The sequence below is a fragment of the Colobus angolensis genome, unplaced genomic scaffold (genome assembly GCF_000951035.1).
Source record: "Colobus angolensis palliatus isolate OR3802 unplaced genomic scaffold, Cang.pa_1.0 Scaffold132, whole genome shotgun sequence".
NCBI lineage: Eukaryota > Metazoa > Chordata > Mammalia > Primates > Cercopithecidae > Colobus > Colobus angolensis.
This window is the reverse complement of record NW_012114400.1, coordinates 1,281,878-1,298,392: the sequence shown is the minus strand read 5'-3', so window position 1 is coordinate 1,298,392 and position 16,515 is coordinate 1,281,878. Positions and strand designations below refer to the sequence as shown.

Sequence of the window (16,515 nt, the reverse complement as noted above, 5' to 3'; positions counted from 1 at the left end):
CTCAATTAACTCTTATGTCCTTTTTACCACTAAGTGTGTAGGTTTTAAAATAATGTATGTAAATTTTTCCTACTGTTCATAAAGTGCCAATTAGCTAAGAATTTCTATTATTTTCATTACAGGGTTAAAAATGGTTTCTGTTTGTTTCTTTGTTTTTTGTTTTTTTTGAGACAGGGTTTTGCTCTTGTCACCCAGACTAGAGTGCAATGACATGATCTTGGCTCACTGCAACCTCTACCTCCTGGGTTCAAGCGATTCACCTTCCTCAGCCTCCCAAGTAGCTGGGATTACAGGAGCCTGCCACCAAGCCCAGCTAATTTTTGTATTTTTAGTAGAGACAGGGTTTCACTATGTTGGCCAGGCTAGTCTCGAACTCTTGACTTCAGGTGATCTGCCCACTTTGGCCTCCCAAAGTGCTGGGATTACAGGTGTGAGCCACTGAGACCAGCAAAAAAAAAAAAAAAAAGAAGTTCTTTTTTGAAAAATGCATTTTGTGAATATATTTTTCTTTTATTTCCATGGGCTCCACCTTTGATAAGTTTTATAACTTTTTAGGTCACACTAGATTTTCTACTGAAAGTTGCTGAGATCAGTGAAAAACAGGCTCAATCACTGGCTAGAAATTGAATTTCAACAAGGGAAAAAAAGACACTTATTATTTAGCAGTTCGAAAAAGAATTATGTTCTGGCTTCCCACTATAATCTTTAAAAATGCAGCGTTAACTTGAAAACAAACAAATACGCCAGAAAATGTTAAACATTAAAAGCCAGTACTTCTTTAGTATGTTCTTAATGATAGTTTGTAGTCAATTTTGACTTCTTATAAAGGTTTGGAACATCAGGAAGGTAAAGAAAATTGTGTTATTGCCAATAATTCACTTCAAATTATTGACTACATTTCCATATAACCGAATGTCACTATTTTTCTATTTTATTTGTTCTTAGTTTTCAAATACCGTAGGATTGGTGTTGACCTTTAGTTTGTAATGTTCTCTATGCAAGAGCCAAGACCAACTCACAGGTATTTATTTAGCTAACTTCATCACCAATGCTGCCAAAGAGGATCCAGGATGGAACCAACGTTAGATTGGAGATCCGTCCAAAGAAAGGATAATATTAAATATTGTACAGAAGTGACCTCATGTGTTTTCATAGCATCTATGTAAGTAGACAAAAGGACTATATTATTCCCACTTTTTAGATAAGGAAACTGAAGGAATACAGAAACAAGTATATTCAACATTTATTGAGCATCTACAGCAGGAGAGGCACGGTGCCAGGTGTTTCAGAATATCCTTATGCTATAGTTTGAGTGTGTCCCCCAGAATTTCTGTGTTGGAAATTTGGTCCCTGGTATGGTGATCTGGGGAGATGGGGCCTTTAAGAGGTGATTAGGTGATCAATGCTGCTCTGTCCGGTCTGGGTTACTTCTTGCTAAAGTGGGTTCTTATTCTCTCAGGACTGGATTAGTTACTGCCAGAATGGGTTGTTATGCAGAGAGGCTGCCCCTCGTGTTTCACCTTTTTCACATGTGCCTGCTTTTCCACCATGTCATGATGCAGCGTGAGGCACTCATCAGAAACCAACCAGATACTGGTGCCGGGTTTTTGGATTTCCCAGTCCAGAATCGTAAGAAATAAATTACTCTTCTTTATAAATTACCCAGTCTCAAGTATTCCATTATAGCAACAGAAAACAGACGAAGACAACCTACAAATAAGCTAAAATCAATACTTTCCATGTGGCCAAAATGTAGTGGGTATGCAGACTGTGAAAAACACAATAACAAAGACACAGAATACAATGGAGGCACAGAGAGAGGATAACTTTTTGCTAACTAGAAGGTTCTGGAAAGGTTTTGTGGAGCTAGAATCTGAGCCCAGCCTTAACAGGTGGTGAGTGTTGTACAAAGATGATGGGGTAGGACAGGAGATGGTATGAGCAAAGGCATGGAAAGGATACAGGATAGGAATTATTTAGTTATAATATAGGATTTGAGGGCAGGGCAGACTAGAAGGAAGAAAGAAGGTGTTCAGAGGGTTTGCAGATGTTCTTGAATACCAATTCTGACAGCCATGTATAGAGGAGAGTAGGGTAGCAGGGAGATCATCAGTAACTTCATCATTAAGGCTGCCAAAGAGGACTAGGATGGAACCAATGTAGGATTGGAGATCCATTAAAAAAAAAAAAAGGATATTAAATATTGTACAGAAATGACTTCATGTGTTTTCACAGCATCCATGTTAGTAGATAAAAGCAGAGGTCCCCAAGCCTGGGGCAGTGGACTGGTACCAGTCAGTTGCCTCTCAGGAGCAGCAGGCGAGCAAGCATTATCACCTGAGCCCCACCTCCTGTCAGATCAACTGCGTTAGAGCCTCATAGGAGCATGAACCCTATTGTGAACTGCACATGCAAGGAATCTAGGCTGCATGCTCCTTATGAGAATCTAATGCCTGATGATCTGAGATGGAATGGTGTCTCTCCCGCCCTGTGGAAAAACTGTCTTCCATGAAAGTGGTCCCCGGTGCCAAAAAAGTTGGGGACTGCTGGATAAAAGGACTACATTATTCCCACTTTACAGGTAAGAAAACTGAAGGAATAAGGAAACAAGTATATTCAACATTTATTGAGCCAGTGAACAGTTTAGGAGAGAGGTAATGGAAGCTTGAACAGAGCAGAAGTGGGAATAGAAAGAAAGGTAATAATCTGAAAGATAGAAGAGGTAAAATCTATATAATTTGGTAACTGAATGCACACGGACCACAAAGGATAAGATTGAGTTGACAATGATTCCGATGCATTAATATGAATCAGAAAACATTTTACGTTTGAGCTACCCCCGGGCCAGACATTAGGACATTTCTATTAGGGAGGTGGAAATGTGGGTCTAATGATCAGGACAGACGTTGCTTTGGAAATCAACCACAGAGATATGTTGGCTGAATCCTTAAGAGAAGAAATCACCAAGGAATAATTAGAGTACAGAGAGAAAAAGGACAAAAAGAAAACCTTAAGGGAACACCTGTATTTTAATATAAAGTAGCAAGAGAGTGAAGGAAAATGGGTCAGTCAGAGAAGAGGTAAGAGGTAAGAAGTTAAGTGGTAAGAGGTAAGGTGATAAAAATCAAGGAAGAAACGTTTCCAGAAAGACAGCTGAATGCTGCTGAAGGGACACGTAGGTAATTTACTGTGGTCACAGAGATCACATCCAAGCTCCCTCTGCACCTACCTATTGAATGATCACACTAGAAAAACAATGTGGTTTTTCAAGAGGAACCAACATGTCATTTTACCAATAGTCAATCTGGGACTCAGTCATCAAAATTCATTGCAAGTTCCAATCTCCTTCATTAAACCTTCTTTGCAACCCACACAGTTCTCCTTACATTGAGCTTTTTAGGTAACTATTATTAATCATGTACGAGGACCCACGTGCTTCTTCATCCTTGTAGTACTGCGCGGTGGTTAAATGCCAGGGCTTCCGAATCAAAGGCTGGTTGGATTCTAATCCAGCAGTGTGACGAGCTTTTGTTAACCAATTTTTCTAAACCTCTGTTTCCTCGTCTGCACAAGGGGGATGGTGGTACTTACCCTATCAAACTTGAGGAGAATGCATGAGATAATTGCGAGTAAAAACCTTAGAGCAATGCCTTCAAAAGCTCAATTCATTTTGCTGTTACTGTGTTTTGGAATTTCCCTGAGGGTAGACGACTACTCCAACACTATTCCCTAACGCATGCAGCACTGACTTGGGGGCAGTGCGCCTCATTCAGCCAGCTCTCTGGGAAACAGCTTTATGAGGAAGAGAGATAAACAGTTGACGAGTTTCCCGAGACTCAGCAGCCCACTGAGGCAGGGCTGACTGCAAGGCGCCGAGGAAAGGGGGAGGTGGGACCCCAGCAACCACCGGTGACCTCGGCCGACCACACGTCCCAGAGTGCAGCGCGCCCACCCTAGGTAGAAGCGAGCGACGCGGCTCCGAGTCGACTTGCGAGAGAGCCGGGGAGGAAGCAGTGCACACTGGGACTGGTAGTCCTCAGGGGGCAACTCCGCGGGTCGGAGGCGGGTCGAAGCGAGAGATCCCTTCCCAGTCCCGCCTTTTGTCCACGTCTCACTTCTCCTGGCCAATGCCCTCTCCAGTCGCTGGAGACAGCCCCTCTCCGATGCGGTCTCCATTGGTCCTGAGGCTCTACGGCTTCGGTCCTACCCGGAAGTAACGTTGGGGAGGCGGTTTCCTAGACTACGACACCGGAAAGCTGGGGGAGGCGCTCCGGAATACTGAGGGCGGAGGGCGGTGGCAGCGCTGGCGCTGGCGACCGGCTCGGTGGCTTCGGGAAACAGTTCGGCGCCGGCGGCCGCCGGTGTTACTCCGCATCCCGCCCCGTTTCGGCACGGCTAGCAGCCCCCTGGCCACCGGCGTCCGGCAATGTGTCTCACCGGCCGGGCGTAGCAGCTGCGCGTGCGCGGAACCGCGGGGCCATGAGCGAAGCCGGCGGCCGGGGCTGTGGGTCCCCGGTCCCTCAGCGAGCGCCATGGAGCCTAGTGGCGGCAACGGCCGCGATCTGCCTGGTGTCGGCCACGTCCGTGTGGACGGCGGGGGCCGAGCCCATGAGTAGGGAGGAGAAACAGAAGCTTGGGTAAGGGTGCTGGCAGCCTGGGTTGGGTTTCTCGGTGAGGCTGACCACAGGAGGGGTGCCTGTCATTGCCACCCGGTCGCGTAGTGGCCTCTCCTGTCGCGATTGGAACGGCTGTTGCCTCACGACAACCCTAATGGGGTGGACAGGGTCCGGGGAGGTGGGAGCCGCCGCCCGCGACCTGACCTCGGGGGAGCTGACGAGTTGTCGCCCTGGCCGCCAGTGACATGTGCAGGCTCCTTGAAGCCAGGCGCGGTGTGTCAACGCGGCTGCCATGTCAGTGGCCCAAGAAGGGGCTACAGCCCGCATCGCTGCGCGCTGGAGTCCTGCGGTTGGTTGCCTGTCGACCGAGGCATGGTTAGCTTTCTCGCTCAAGTGAGCTTCCAGCTGGGAAAATGTTGTTGATCTCACAGTAGTTAAGGAAATGATGTTTACACCTGTTACGGAAAAGGGGGCGTTCATGGGAACTTGAACTTTACACATTTTACTATTTCCTTGCAGTGTTTTCTTGCACTGTATTTTCATAATAGAACAGAATGAATGTTTGGGGGGAAATTATTCAAAAGTCTCAAGTATACCTATTCAGTAGTTTTTATCCGTCTTGGAAATGTCGTAAAATTATCAATTCTATTTACACCATTTAATTCAGAGTTAGTAATACATACACGAGGTCCTACACATGAATAAGGAAAAAGCGAAGAACCAGTAGGAAATGGGCAAAAGGCATGAACGGTTAAGCCAGAAGAGGAAATGGAAGTGGTAAACATAAAAAGTTACTCAACCTCCATAAATGTAAGAGATACAGATTAAAACAAGGAGCTAGCTGGGTTTTGCCCATCAGATTAGTAAATATAATACAAAACACAGGAATACAGTTCTGGCTAGTTCAGGAGTGAAAAAGGCTTGGTGACAGTGTACATTGCTGTTAACTTATTGGTAGTCTCTCCTAAAATTTAAATTGTGCACACTCTGATTCATCAGTTCTGTTTCTGAGAATCTACCCTAAGAAAATAAAAGCACTCTTAATGCAGAGATAGATCCAGCCTGGGCAAGAAGAGCGAAACGCCGTCTCGAAAAAAAAAAAAAAGAAGTGCATTTTGAAAGAACAACTGTTCCTTGGAGGAAATGGTTGAATAGGGTACGTTCATATTATGGAATAATATTGAGACATTAAGAAGGAAGTGTGTCACTGGAAGCCTATCCAGAATACATTTCCAAGACAAAAAAAAAAAAATGCAAGTTGTAGAATAATATGTATAGTACATCGCATGTTTTTTTAAAAAAGAAAAAAAATAAGCTCAGAAAAAAGTGGAACGAAGGAGAGTGGTGGAACCATCAGGTCTTACTTTATGTACGTCATTTAAATCATTGCAAAGGGTCTTGTGTTCGTTTCTGAATAGCAATAAAGATCACTTAATGGAAAAAAGTTGAAGTATCAACCATCAAAATAAAATTACCAGTAAACTCTAATAAGTATCTTACATTTTCTCTCATTATGAATTTAATGTATCTTTGATAACTTTTACCAAATACCTCACTGTGTGAGCACTTTACATATGTTATCTCTGTACTCCTTCCTAATTCCCAATGAATGTGATCCACATTTTGCAAATGAGGAAGTTGAGACCCAAGGTTGACTTGTTCAGCCGCAGAGCTACTATTGGTAGTGCCAGTATTCAAACCCAGGCTTCTCTGTTCCCAGAGCCAGGCTCTCTCCAGTGTGTTGCACATTCGTTAGACTTGAAAGAGAAGTATCAAGTCTGTTAAGAACCACAAGAATCTTACTTGACCATCACCATCCTTTCTCCATTTTTTATTAAAAACTTATTTGTAAAAGAGTCATTGGATAAATCATTTTTGGCCAAAATTAGTTTTTAACTGGAAAAGTTCAACCAATTGGCTTGAAATTTCAGCTCAAATTTTGAGATCATTTATGAAAGTGAAATTAGAATTATTTAGGCTTGTTAAGATTGCTCTACCCTTGAATAAGGGTAGAGTAAGAATCTAGAGCTATACATGACAAATACACAATTATATGACTGCTTTCTCCCCTGGGAATTTTCAGAAAACTGAACTTTGATTCATTAGGTTTATCTGTGCATTTTTTTAAGCCCAAATAATGATTAATGATAAAAAGCAGAAAATGCCCCACCCCTTTCCCTCCACGCCCCCCCCCCGCAAACCAAACAGATGATAAAAGACTGGAATTGTCATGAATAGTAAGCAGTTGCTCAATAACTTATACTTTGTGGAATTACTTAACTGGTTATATGTAGTCTTACCCTTCATGGAATAAGCTTTTTGGTTTTGTTTTTAAAATTTTACAACAGGATATTTTGTTAATGTTGTGTTTTCATTAAAAAGTGAAGTAGAAAACAGTCCAGTTTCTATAGCACGTCGGCAGGAGATGTAACTTGGCCTGGCGCGGTGGCTCAGGCCTGTAATCCCAGCACTTTGGGAGGCTGAGGTGGGCGAATTATCTGAGGTCAGGAGTTCAAGACCAGCCTGACCAACGTGGAGAACCCCCTTCTCTACTAAAAATACAAAATTAGCTAGGCGTGGTGGCGCATGCCTGTAATCCCAGCTACTTGGGAGACTGAGGCAGGAAGAATCGCTTGAACCTGGAGGTGAGGGTTGCAGTGAGCTGAGATCGTGCCATTGCACTCCAGCCCAGGCAACAAAAGCAAAACTCCATCTCAAAAAAAAAAAAAAAAGAAAAAAGAAAAAGCCGACTTACAGAAATTAAGAGTGATGTAATTTTTGAACTGGGTCTGATTTCCAATACATTTTAATCCAGTTTTCGAATAGATAAAACCTTATAGAAACTTTTTTTCTGTTCAATACAGTAATTATTATACCATTCTGTATCATTCTGTATTTAACTTTGTTAGGCTTCTATGTGTAAGTCAGAGAGAGCAACGATACTAAATAGCTCCACTTTGAAATATGTGTTCTGAAATTGGCTCATCATATGCTGCATAAATATAAGGATTGGAAAATAGTATGTTCTGCTTGTATGCAATCATGATTTACTTATAATCTTGAAAACTGAATGCTTGTAAAGTTGAGTTAGCAAGTTAAAGCTATGTCATTTGTAATACACATGTCTAGGCTCTACCATTGCCAATTATAGGAATTTCTACTTCTTGGTGGTAATCTTGTATTCCATTTCAGGGAAGAGAAAAAAAGAACTTCCATCTTCCATTCATTGATACAAGTTCCTGAAAGGGATATTTTAAGCTCTTTTTTTTTCCTGCTTAGGACAAGATAAGAGTCTAGAGCTGGAAACCACGAATATAAAAATTATGTATATATAAAAAAATATATAAACTTATAAAGAATTAGTGCTTTAGCAAAGTGGTGGTAAGGTCTTTTTTTAAATAATGAAGTGTTTTTAAATGGTTATTATTCATAAAAAGTTGTCAGGACTTAATTTGTTTACTTCACAAGTTTGAGTGTACTTGATTTTGCTGGTCGCCATAGTCAGGATCTGAAACTGAGGTTTTTCTGTTTGCTAGCTCTATTATTACCAGTATTTCATCATCCATGACTATAGTTTTAAAAATGACAATTGCAGTATAAACAGGAGGCAAATAAAAGTATAGTCAGCAATTTGTTTAACACTTTTTTCAATTCTTGCCATCAATGATTGGAACTTTGGTAAAAGAAAAGTTAATAGGCTGGGCATGGTGACTCACACCTGTAATCCCAGCACTTTGGGAGGCTGAGGCGGGTGGATCACCTGAGGTCAAGAGTTCAAGACCAGCCTGGCCAACATGGTAAAACCCTGTCTCTACTGAAAATGCAAAAATTAGCCAGGCATGGTGGTGGATGCCTGTAATCGCAGGTACTCGGGAGACTGAGGCAGGAAATCGCTTGAACCTGGGAGGTGGAGGTTGCAGTGAGCTGAGATCGTGCCACTGCACTCTAGCCTGGGTGACAGAGTGAGACCCTGTGTCAAAAAAACAAAAAAGGAAAAGTTAATAAAAGATTGTTAAGCTATTTTTCCTTTGCTAATTATTTGACCTTGTCTAGTCATACCATTAACTTGTACTTTTTCCTATAGTCCTCAAGTCCTTGAACTTGAGAGTGCTTAATTGAAAGGCCACTTCCTCAGTCGCAACCTTACAGGTTTTGATTTATTAAAATTCTGGTGTAGTGATCAGACATCTCCATTTTAAACAACGGTTTTGGAGATTTTGTGAAAGAGAATTCACCAAAACACACAAATCTCTTTTTGAGCATTAGTTTTCTCATTTTTGAAGTAAATACTATTTATTTGATTTTTGACAGTTTTTTAGAGTAGAGCACATCATAAAAAGCATCTTTTGAAAATGTGACAAGCATATTAATATGTACTTAAACTAGGCATTAGTGGTTTTATTCAATGTAAGTCAAAGGCAGAGGCTTCATAAAGTGTTGTTATTTCATGTCACTACATACCCGCGTACCTCTCTCTTAGTAGAACATATAGGTGAAGCAATAAATGCAATAATAATGGTTCTTTTTAAGGGCTCTCCAGCAAAATCCCCCCCTTCAAGACAGATATGTTAAATAATTGTGTTAAGAGGTCATTGTTTTTCTGTATCAGATTTCCTTCTCTGATCATGGCATCTATCATTCATTAGTTTTAAGAAAAATTATAAGATGAATTGTACATAAATTACTAGTAATCATTAAAGTTTGGCTCTGTGTGGTGAGTTCATGAAAGCTTGTCTGCTAACTGTTGTAGTTTCTGACCCTGTTTATGTCCCTTTCTACCTAAATTTTTCTTTTGTTTTTATTGGTATGTGTTTTTATGAGGAAGAATTAACTTTTTGAAAGATAATAAATAGAATATACTTACCTTTTTTTTTTTTTTTCCATTTCTGCTTTTAAAATTAGGAATCAAGTACTGGAAATGTTTGATCATGCTTATGGTAACTATATGGTAAGTAGGAAGCTTATCTTTACCTACCATTTATGTGAGTTGATTATTATGTGAGCACAGTCAACTGGGAATTTCGAAACCTACAATACAATTACATTTTTTAGAAGGAAGTTTTTAAAAAACAGGACAAAAATAGTCTTTCTGGTAGTGGTTTTTAGGGAACCAGTTTATTGAACAGATAAGAATAAATTGAAATTAGATTACGAAACTTTGTTGTTTAAATGGCTTCCTTGGGTGCCATCAACAGTGTTCATTGAGTGCTTTATGTAGCTAGATAGTGTGGATATATACATGAAGCTAGTCTTAAAGGAAATTATTCTCTTAATTAAAAAAAGTTTACAATATTTATACACTGAAGAAAACCATTGCTTGAAAGAGAAACTATTACTTAGCGTCTGTCCTAATTGTATCCTCATGGACTCTGCATTGAATATATTTTGCTTTCTAGTTTCCTGATTCATATTATTTAAAAATGTTTTAGGGCTCACAAGATTAAATAGCAGTTTCAGTTTTACAAGATGAAAAGTTCTGGAGATCTGTTGCACAACAATGTAGATGAAATAGCTAGCAAATTTTGGAATTAAAAAAAATTTTGCGTATAAATTGTAATTTGAAAAGAGTTTAATCATATTATCTTGACAAATATCCCTTATAACCTTGTTTTTACATTTTAAAATATGTCAGCAGATTTTCTTCTATGATTACAGCCCATAAAATGTAGTTGGGAAAGTTTGGCAGAGGACTAACTTTAGTTCTGCTTAAAACATTTTTCAACTGATTCTGTGAATCCATTTTTTATCATATATTAACCAAGTATCTTCATACACCAACATCATTGTTATCTATGAACATCTGAATATATATAGTTTATGCATTTTTAGTTTTAAAACATGTTTTATATTTGACAATCCTCGTTCTCTTTTATATTGTAAATTTGGAGAGAGCACATTTTGAGTTCTTAATAAATGTTTTTAGAATATGATGTTTTTGGATGTATTTCAACATTAAAAACACAGTTTCAAATTTATTTCTCAAGACCTCAGTCATTCCCTTAATGTTCTTTATTTATTATTATTATTTTTTTGAGGTGGAGTCTCACTCTGTCACCCAGGCTGAGGAGTATGGTGGCACTATCTCAGCTCACTGCAGCCACCACCTCCCAGGTTCAAGCGATTCTCCTGCCTCAGCCTCCTTAGTAGCTGGGATTACAGATGTGTGCCACCATGTCTGGCTAATTTTTGTATTTTTGGTAGAGATGGGGTTTCACCATGTTGGTCAGACTGGTCTGGAACTTTTTACTTCAAGTAATCTGCCCACCTCGACCTCCCAAAGTGTTGGGATTACAGGTGTGAGCCATTACACCCGTTCTCTTTAATTTTTTTTTGTCACCCACATGTCAACCCTTATTTCTTTCAAAATCATTTATCCCTGGTTAACTCAGTTTGGGCAAAGCATAATTTAACAAATCTAGGCTAATGATTTTGAGATGGCCAAGTGGATCCATGCTATACTCTCAGACCTTAGCCATCTCATAAATGCATACTCATGAATACAGTTCCAAAGTTGAGTAAAATAACATATAGCTGGATAAGTTCAATTTCTCACAATGAATAGGGTCATCTCTTTGTAAAGCATGGTATCTTTAATATCTTGTTCTTTTTAGGTAGAACAGTTATATCAATGGCAGAAAGTTATATCAATACATTTTTTCTAACTATAGAATACACTTAGTAGGTTTGTGACAGTGCAGGTACTGAGGGCAGCTTTCAGAGGACTTTCTGGCCTGTGCCTCTTAGGCCCTAACTGAGTAGCTTTCTGCACAATTAACTACTTGCAAGATCTAAGAGACAGGGATTTCAGCTTCAAAGACTAGGAATTCCTGAAAGTAACATTCTCTTCTATATTTCCAGTGGACCATACCTGTTCACTATAATATGTATTTTAAAATGTTTAACTATTTTACAATATGAGTGACTCTTGCTGTGTACTTGTTCTGTATTCAGTCTGTGTGAGGTCTGTAACCCAATATTTAATCTAGAATTTACACTTCTTCTTTTCAAGTTCTCAACTAACATGACCCAGTTGTAAAATATTAAAGAGAATACAGTTGCCTTGTATTTTTTATTTGAAGTCAGTTGGAAATTTTTTCCAGTCACTATACTCAGAAACACTTTTAGCTTTCTGTAAGGTGAAAGTGTAGAGGTTTTGGAGTTAAAAGGGCTTGAGTTCGAATCCTGTCTCAGCTATTTACAAGTTGGACCCTAAACAGGTTATTTAACCCATCTGATAAACAGGTTATTTAACCCATCTGAGCAGTGTCTGTCTATGTAAAATGAGAATAATTGCAAAGAGTTATTGTAGACTCTAGATATTTTTTTTAAAAGAACAGGAACCAATTTCTTTAATTTTTGATAAATTCACCTTTTTAATATGTCTTGTGCCTGGTACATAAATGCTTAGTAAATTTTTTTGAAAGAACTGAATTGAATTCTTGTGAAGATGAAGTAAAATAATGTGTGTTTTTTTTTTTTTGCATTTGATCATTGTGTTATATCTTTGTGTTTTAAATTCAAAGAAATAATAAACTTAATTGAAAATACAAGTTTAAGGTGAATTTCAGGGTCTGTAAATCTATTTACTTTTTTATAGTCAGTTGCCTACTATCCTAAAGTGTAAAATGGTACATGGCAGGTTTTTAATAAATGTTGAAAGTTTTTCCTCATTTCTCACTAGTTCTTTCTAATATTACTCTCCAGTCTGGTCTACAGTAGAACAATTCCTTTAACCTTGCTTCCCAGGAAAGCAGTGGTGTTTTCCAAAGACAAGCAATATATAGTATTATTAAGAGCAAGAACTCTGGACATGGAACAGGACACCCTGAGATGGCTCTGCCACCTCTCATCTGGGTTACAATGGGAAAGTTACCTAGTCTTCCTGAGCCTGTTTCTTCATCTCTGCAAAATGAAGACAGTGGTTTGCCTGCCTCACAATATTGTTAGAAGGATTAAGCAAGTTAATATAATGAAAGTGCTTAGAACTAGTGTCTGACAAATAGGAAGCATGATGTAAGAATTTTGCTACTGATAATGACTACTACTATTAATTATTATTTATTTCCTGCCTAAGTTGAAATTGCCCTGCTAAAATCCACTTAGCCTGTAACTCAAGAACTCGTTCTCCAGATAGTACATAGAACTTGCTTAAAGCACATACGTTCTTTCCTGTTAGTACATAGAACTTGCTTAAAGCACATACGTTCTTTCCTGTTCTTGGCATGTGCCCTTTGAACTTATTTTTTCTATTAATGCAATAGAAGGTTCTATTAATGCTATTTCTTAATAAAAATGTCCTGCCAGCTTTAGGTAGATGACTACATATCTGCCATCTCTGTACTTAAATCTAGGGATTTTCGGATTTTTATCACTTATTGGCATAACTATTAGTATTATAACGACTACATTTGACAGATCTCTAGCCCCAGTCAGGCTGCAGTTTACCCACAGTGAATTGTACAGATGGCTTTCTCTTTTCCCGAATAACATGAATTTGATGTTTACCTTAGCAGTTCTTGTGTGACCTTATTTAACCTCAGGCCACAGTCACTTTAGGGCTTCTGTTAGCATGTTTTGAGTATTTGTGTTCAGTTTAGTTTACAGATTAATTTAGACGACAAAATGACATGTATTTGGGCCATCCAAATGTAGAACCATTTTGGAGCTCCCAGTGTTTTTCCCATCTATGTTAGACAACTCGAACTGTTATAAGCAAAAAGTATATTCTGGTAAGAGCTCTAAGCATTAAAAATAAGCTTGGAAAGAGTTGGTAAGCACAATTTCCTTTAGTAGAATCGTACCTCATAACCACTATTAAACTTGTTTGTGAAAGCAACAGTAGAATAGTCTTTATTAATCAAACCAAGGAAACTGTTTTAAAATGAACTTCCTGTGCATTTCTAGAATTATGTACTTTTTTTTGGAGTGCCTCTCCCCTACTCCCCAATGTGTTAAAAAAATTTTATTGTCGTAAAATATACATAATATGAAATTTACCATTTTAACCGTTTAAGTTTACAGTTTTGTGGCATTAAGTATATTCACACTGTTGTGCATCCATCTCCAGAAATTTTTTCATCCTCCCCGTGTGAAACTCTGTACTCAGTGTTTTTCTTTAATGGTTCATTCATCAAAAACAGTAATTCTGTAAACAAAGTATTTTAGGCATGGTACTAATGGGAGTAAGGGAGTTGTAAATTTATATTTACCTCTTTTTGTGTAGACTGTTATGGGACTATCATCTCATTGTTCCTTGGCCTTTGCTTTCAGAACATCCTAAAACCCTACCAAAATTACACAAGAAATTCTATAGTATCCTCTCAAAACATTTTGTAATCACGCCCTGATACTCTGCCTAGAATTTTCAGTAGAACCAAATCGTTCCGCTAATTCATCTTTGTTGGGTATAATTTACAGACAATAAAATTTCAAATTAAGTGCACAATTCTGTTTTGACAATTGTATACAATCGTTTAACCACCATCACAATCATGATACAGAACATTTTCATCACCCCAAAAATTTAACTCAAAGTTATTTGCAATAAATTCCTTCTCCCCACCTTTGACCCCTAGCAACCTTGATTTGTGTTTTGTCACTATAGCTTTCTCTTTCCTAGGATTTCATATGAATGGCATCATACAGTACATAGTCTTTTGATTTACTTTTTCATTTAGTGTGATGCTTTTGAGATTTATTCATGTTGTTGGAGATATATTGTAATTCCTATTTATTGCTCAGTAGTGTTAGTTGATTTGATAGAACACAATGTTGGAGATATATTGTAATTCCTATTTATTGCCCAGTAGTATTAGTTGATTTGATAGAACACAATTTCTTTGTCTATTCACCGTTTGATGAGTATTTGACTTATTTTTGGTCTTTGGTTGTTACTGTATTAATAAAGCTTCTGTCAACCTGTGAGTGCAAGTTTTTATTTGGGCACCCATTTTCATATATTTCCCACCTGGGAATAGGATTACTAGGTCATATGATAAATGTAAGTTTAACTTAATAAGAAATGCCAATCTTTTCTAAAATGGCTATAATATTTTACATTTCCCACCAGCAGTGTATGAGTTTTAATTATTCTGTGTCCTTCTACTTGGTATTTCCAGTCTTACTAATTTCAGCCATTCTGTTGGGTGTGTAGTGGTAGTTCATTGTGATTTGAATTTGATTTTTCCTGGTGATTAATGATGTTGAAAATTTTCCCATGTGCTTATTTGCTATTCATATATATATGTATTTATGAAGAATCTGTTTAGATCTTGTGTCCACTTTAAAATCAGGTCATTTGTTCTGTTATTGCTGAGTTATAAAAGTTAATATGTTCTGGATATTAGTCACTTATCAAATATATGCTTTAGATATATTTTCTCCTAGTCTGTGCTTTACATTCTAATTTTCTTAACAGGAACTTTTGAAACAAATATTTTAAATTATGATCAAGTCCAGTTTATTATTTTTCTTTTATGATTCATGCCTTTTATAGCCTACCTAAAAAATATTTGCCTAGCTCAAGGTCACAAGTTTTTTTCTTGTTTTTTTTTTTTTCCAGATGTTCTATAATTTTAGCTTGTTCATTAGATCTATAACCGATTTTGAGTTAATTTTTGTATATGATGTGAGGTAAAGGTGGATTTATATATGTGTTTTTAATGTGGCTATCTAGTTATTCCAGCACCATTTGTTGAAAAGAATATCCTTTCCCTACTGAATTATTTTGACATATGTGTAAAAAAATTGGTGTATCATATATACATGGGTGTGTTTCTAGACTGTGTATTTTGTTTTGTTGATCTGTCTACCCTTATACAAATATCACATTGTCCTGATTACTGTAGTTTTATAGTGGGTCCTGAACTCAGGCAGTTTAAGTCTTTCAGCTTTGTTGTTTTTTTTAAATTGCTGAAGTTACCAGATCTAGGAGCAAAGAGTCAATTTTTGATGCTGCTTTGACTTGAGTGTTTTAGAGCAGAAGTCTGTTACCTCAAAGCCCTAGTAAATTGAGAGTCTGATATGGAGGGTCTGTTATGATTTGTTTTATTTTATTTTATTTTTGCTCTTTGCTTTCAGCTAGGCACATGTTCTACTTAATTTATATAGGACTCTTTTATCATCTGAGTTTTATTTCTGAGTGATAATTATTCAATGTTTCTCATGGCTCTGAGTCATATCAATATGAATTACTTGTCCCTCAGCAATAAACTATGAAGAGAGAGGAGGTATTACTGTGCCTCAAAAAGCCAGGACGTTTGAAGCTGTTAATTTGCCACGTATGCATTACTCTGAATTTGTGCAAACTGTCTGTAGTTTGCTTTGTGGTTAACCCAAAGAAAAAGGTGTGGTTGTATTTTTATTCTTAATCTTGAAACAAAGAGACAAAGTATTTTTACACCTGGTTTGAAACTACCTTATTTGATTATTCTGGGTTGCAGTTGCTATTAATATTTTTATTATCTAGATTAATTTCAGGAATTGAACTTCATATTTAATTTAGAGTTTGAATTTATATTAATTTCAGACAGTGTGTGTGTGTCTGTTACAAAACACTAAAAAACAGCAGTATGAAGTTTTCTACACAGTGTTTAAAATAGTAAGGAACTATTTACAACCTAATCAACATCTGAGTGATGTTTTACAAAGATTCTTTCAAAATACATTAGGAACTTTAAAAAATTTTTGTATTTCTTCTGTTATTTATATGTGTTAAATATAAAACTATAAAGCAATAAAAATGTACATTCTGGGAAATCAGTTCTGTTGGAATTGACACATAAAAGAGTAGTGAGGAGTCTGACACATGAAAAGACACATGTAAAAGTAATTGGGAGCTGGGCATGGTGGCTCATGTCTGTAATCCCAACACTTTGGGAGGCCAAGGCAGGTGGATCAC

The 16,515-nt window shown here is 37.7% G+C and overlaps 1 protein-coding gene across 2 annotated transcripts in view; it reads left to right on the top strand.

Annotated features, from left to right (window-relative positions):
* The first annotated feature begins 4,218 nt into the window (after positions 1-4,218).
* EDEM3 (ER degradation enhancer, mannosidase alpha-like 3) overlaps positions 4,219-16,515 on the top strand; it is a 67,338-nt gene continuing 55,041 nt past the window's right edge. For both annotated transcript variants that reach the window (XM_011934171.1, XM_011934170.1), the window contains exons 1-2: positions 4,219-4,637; positions 9,519-9,564. In XM_011934171.1, the coding sequence (XP_011789561.1) occupies positions 4,480-4,637; positions 9,519-9,564 (204 nt within the window). In that variant the 5' untranslated portion in view covers positions 4,219-4,479. The remainder of the gene's footprint in view (positions 4,638-9,518; positions 9,565-16,515) is intronic.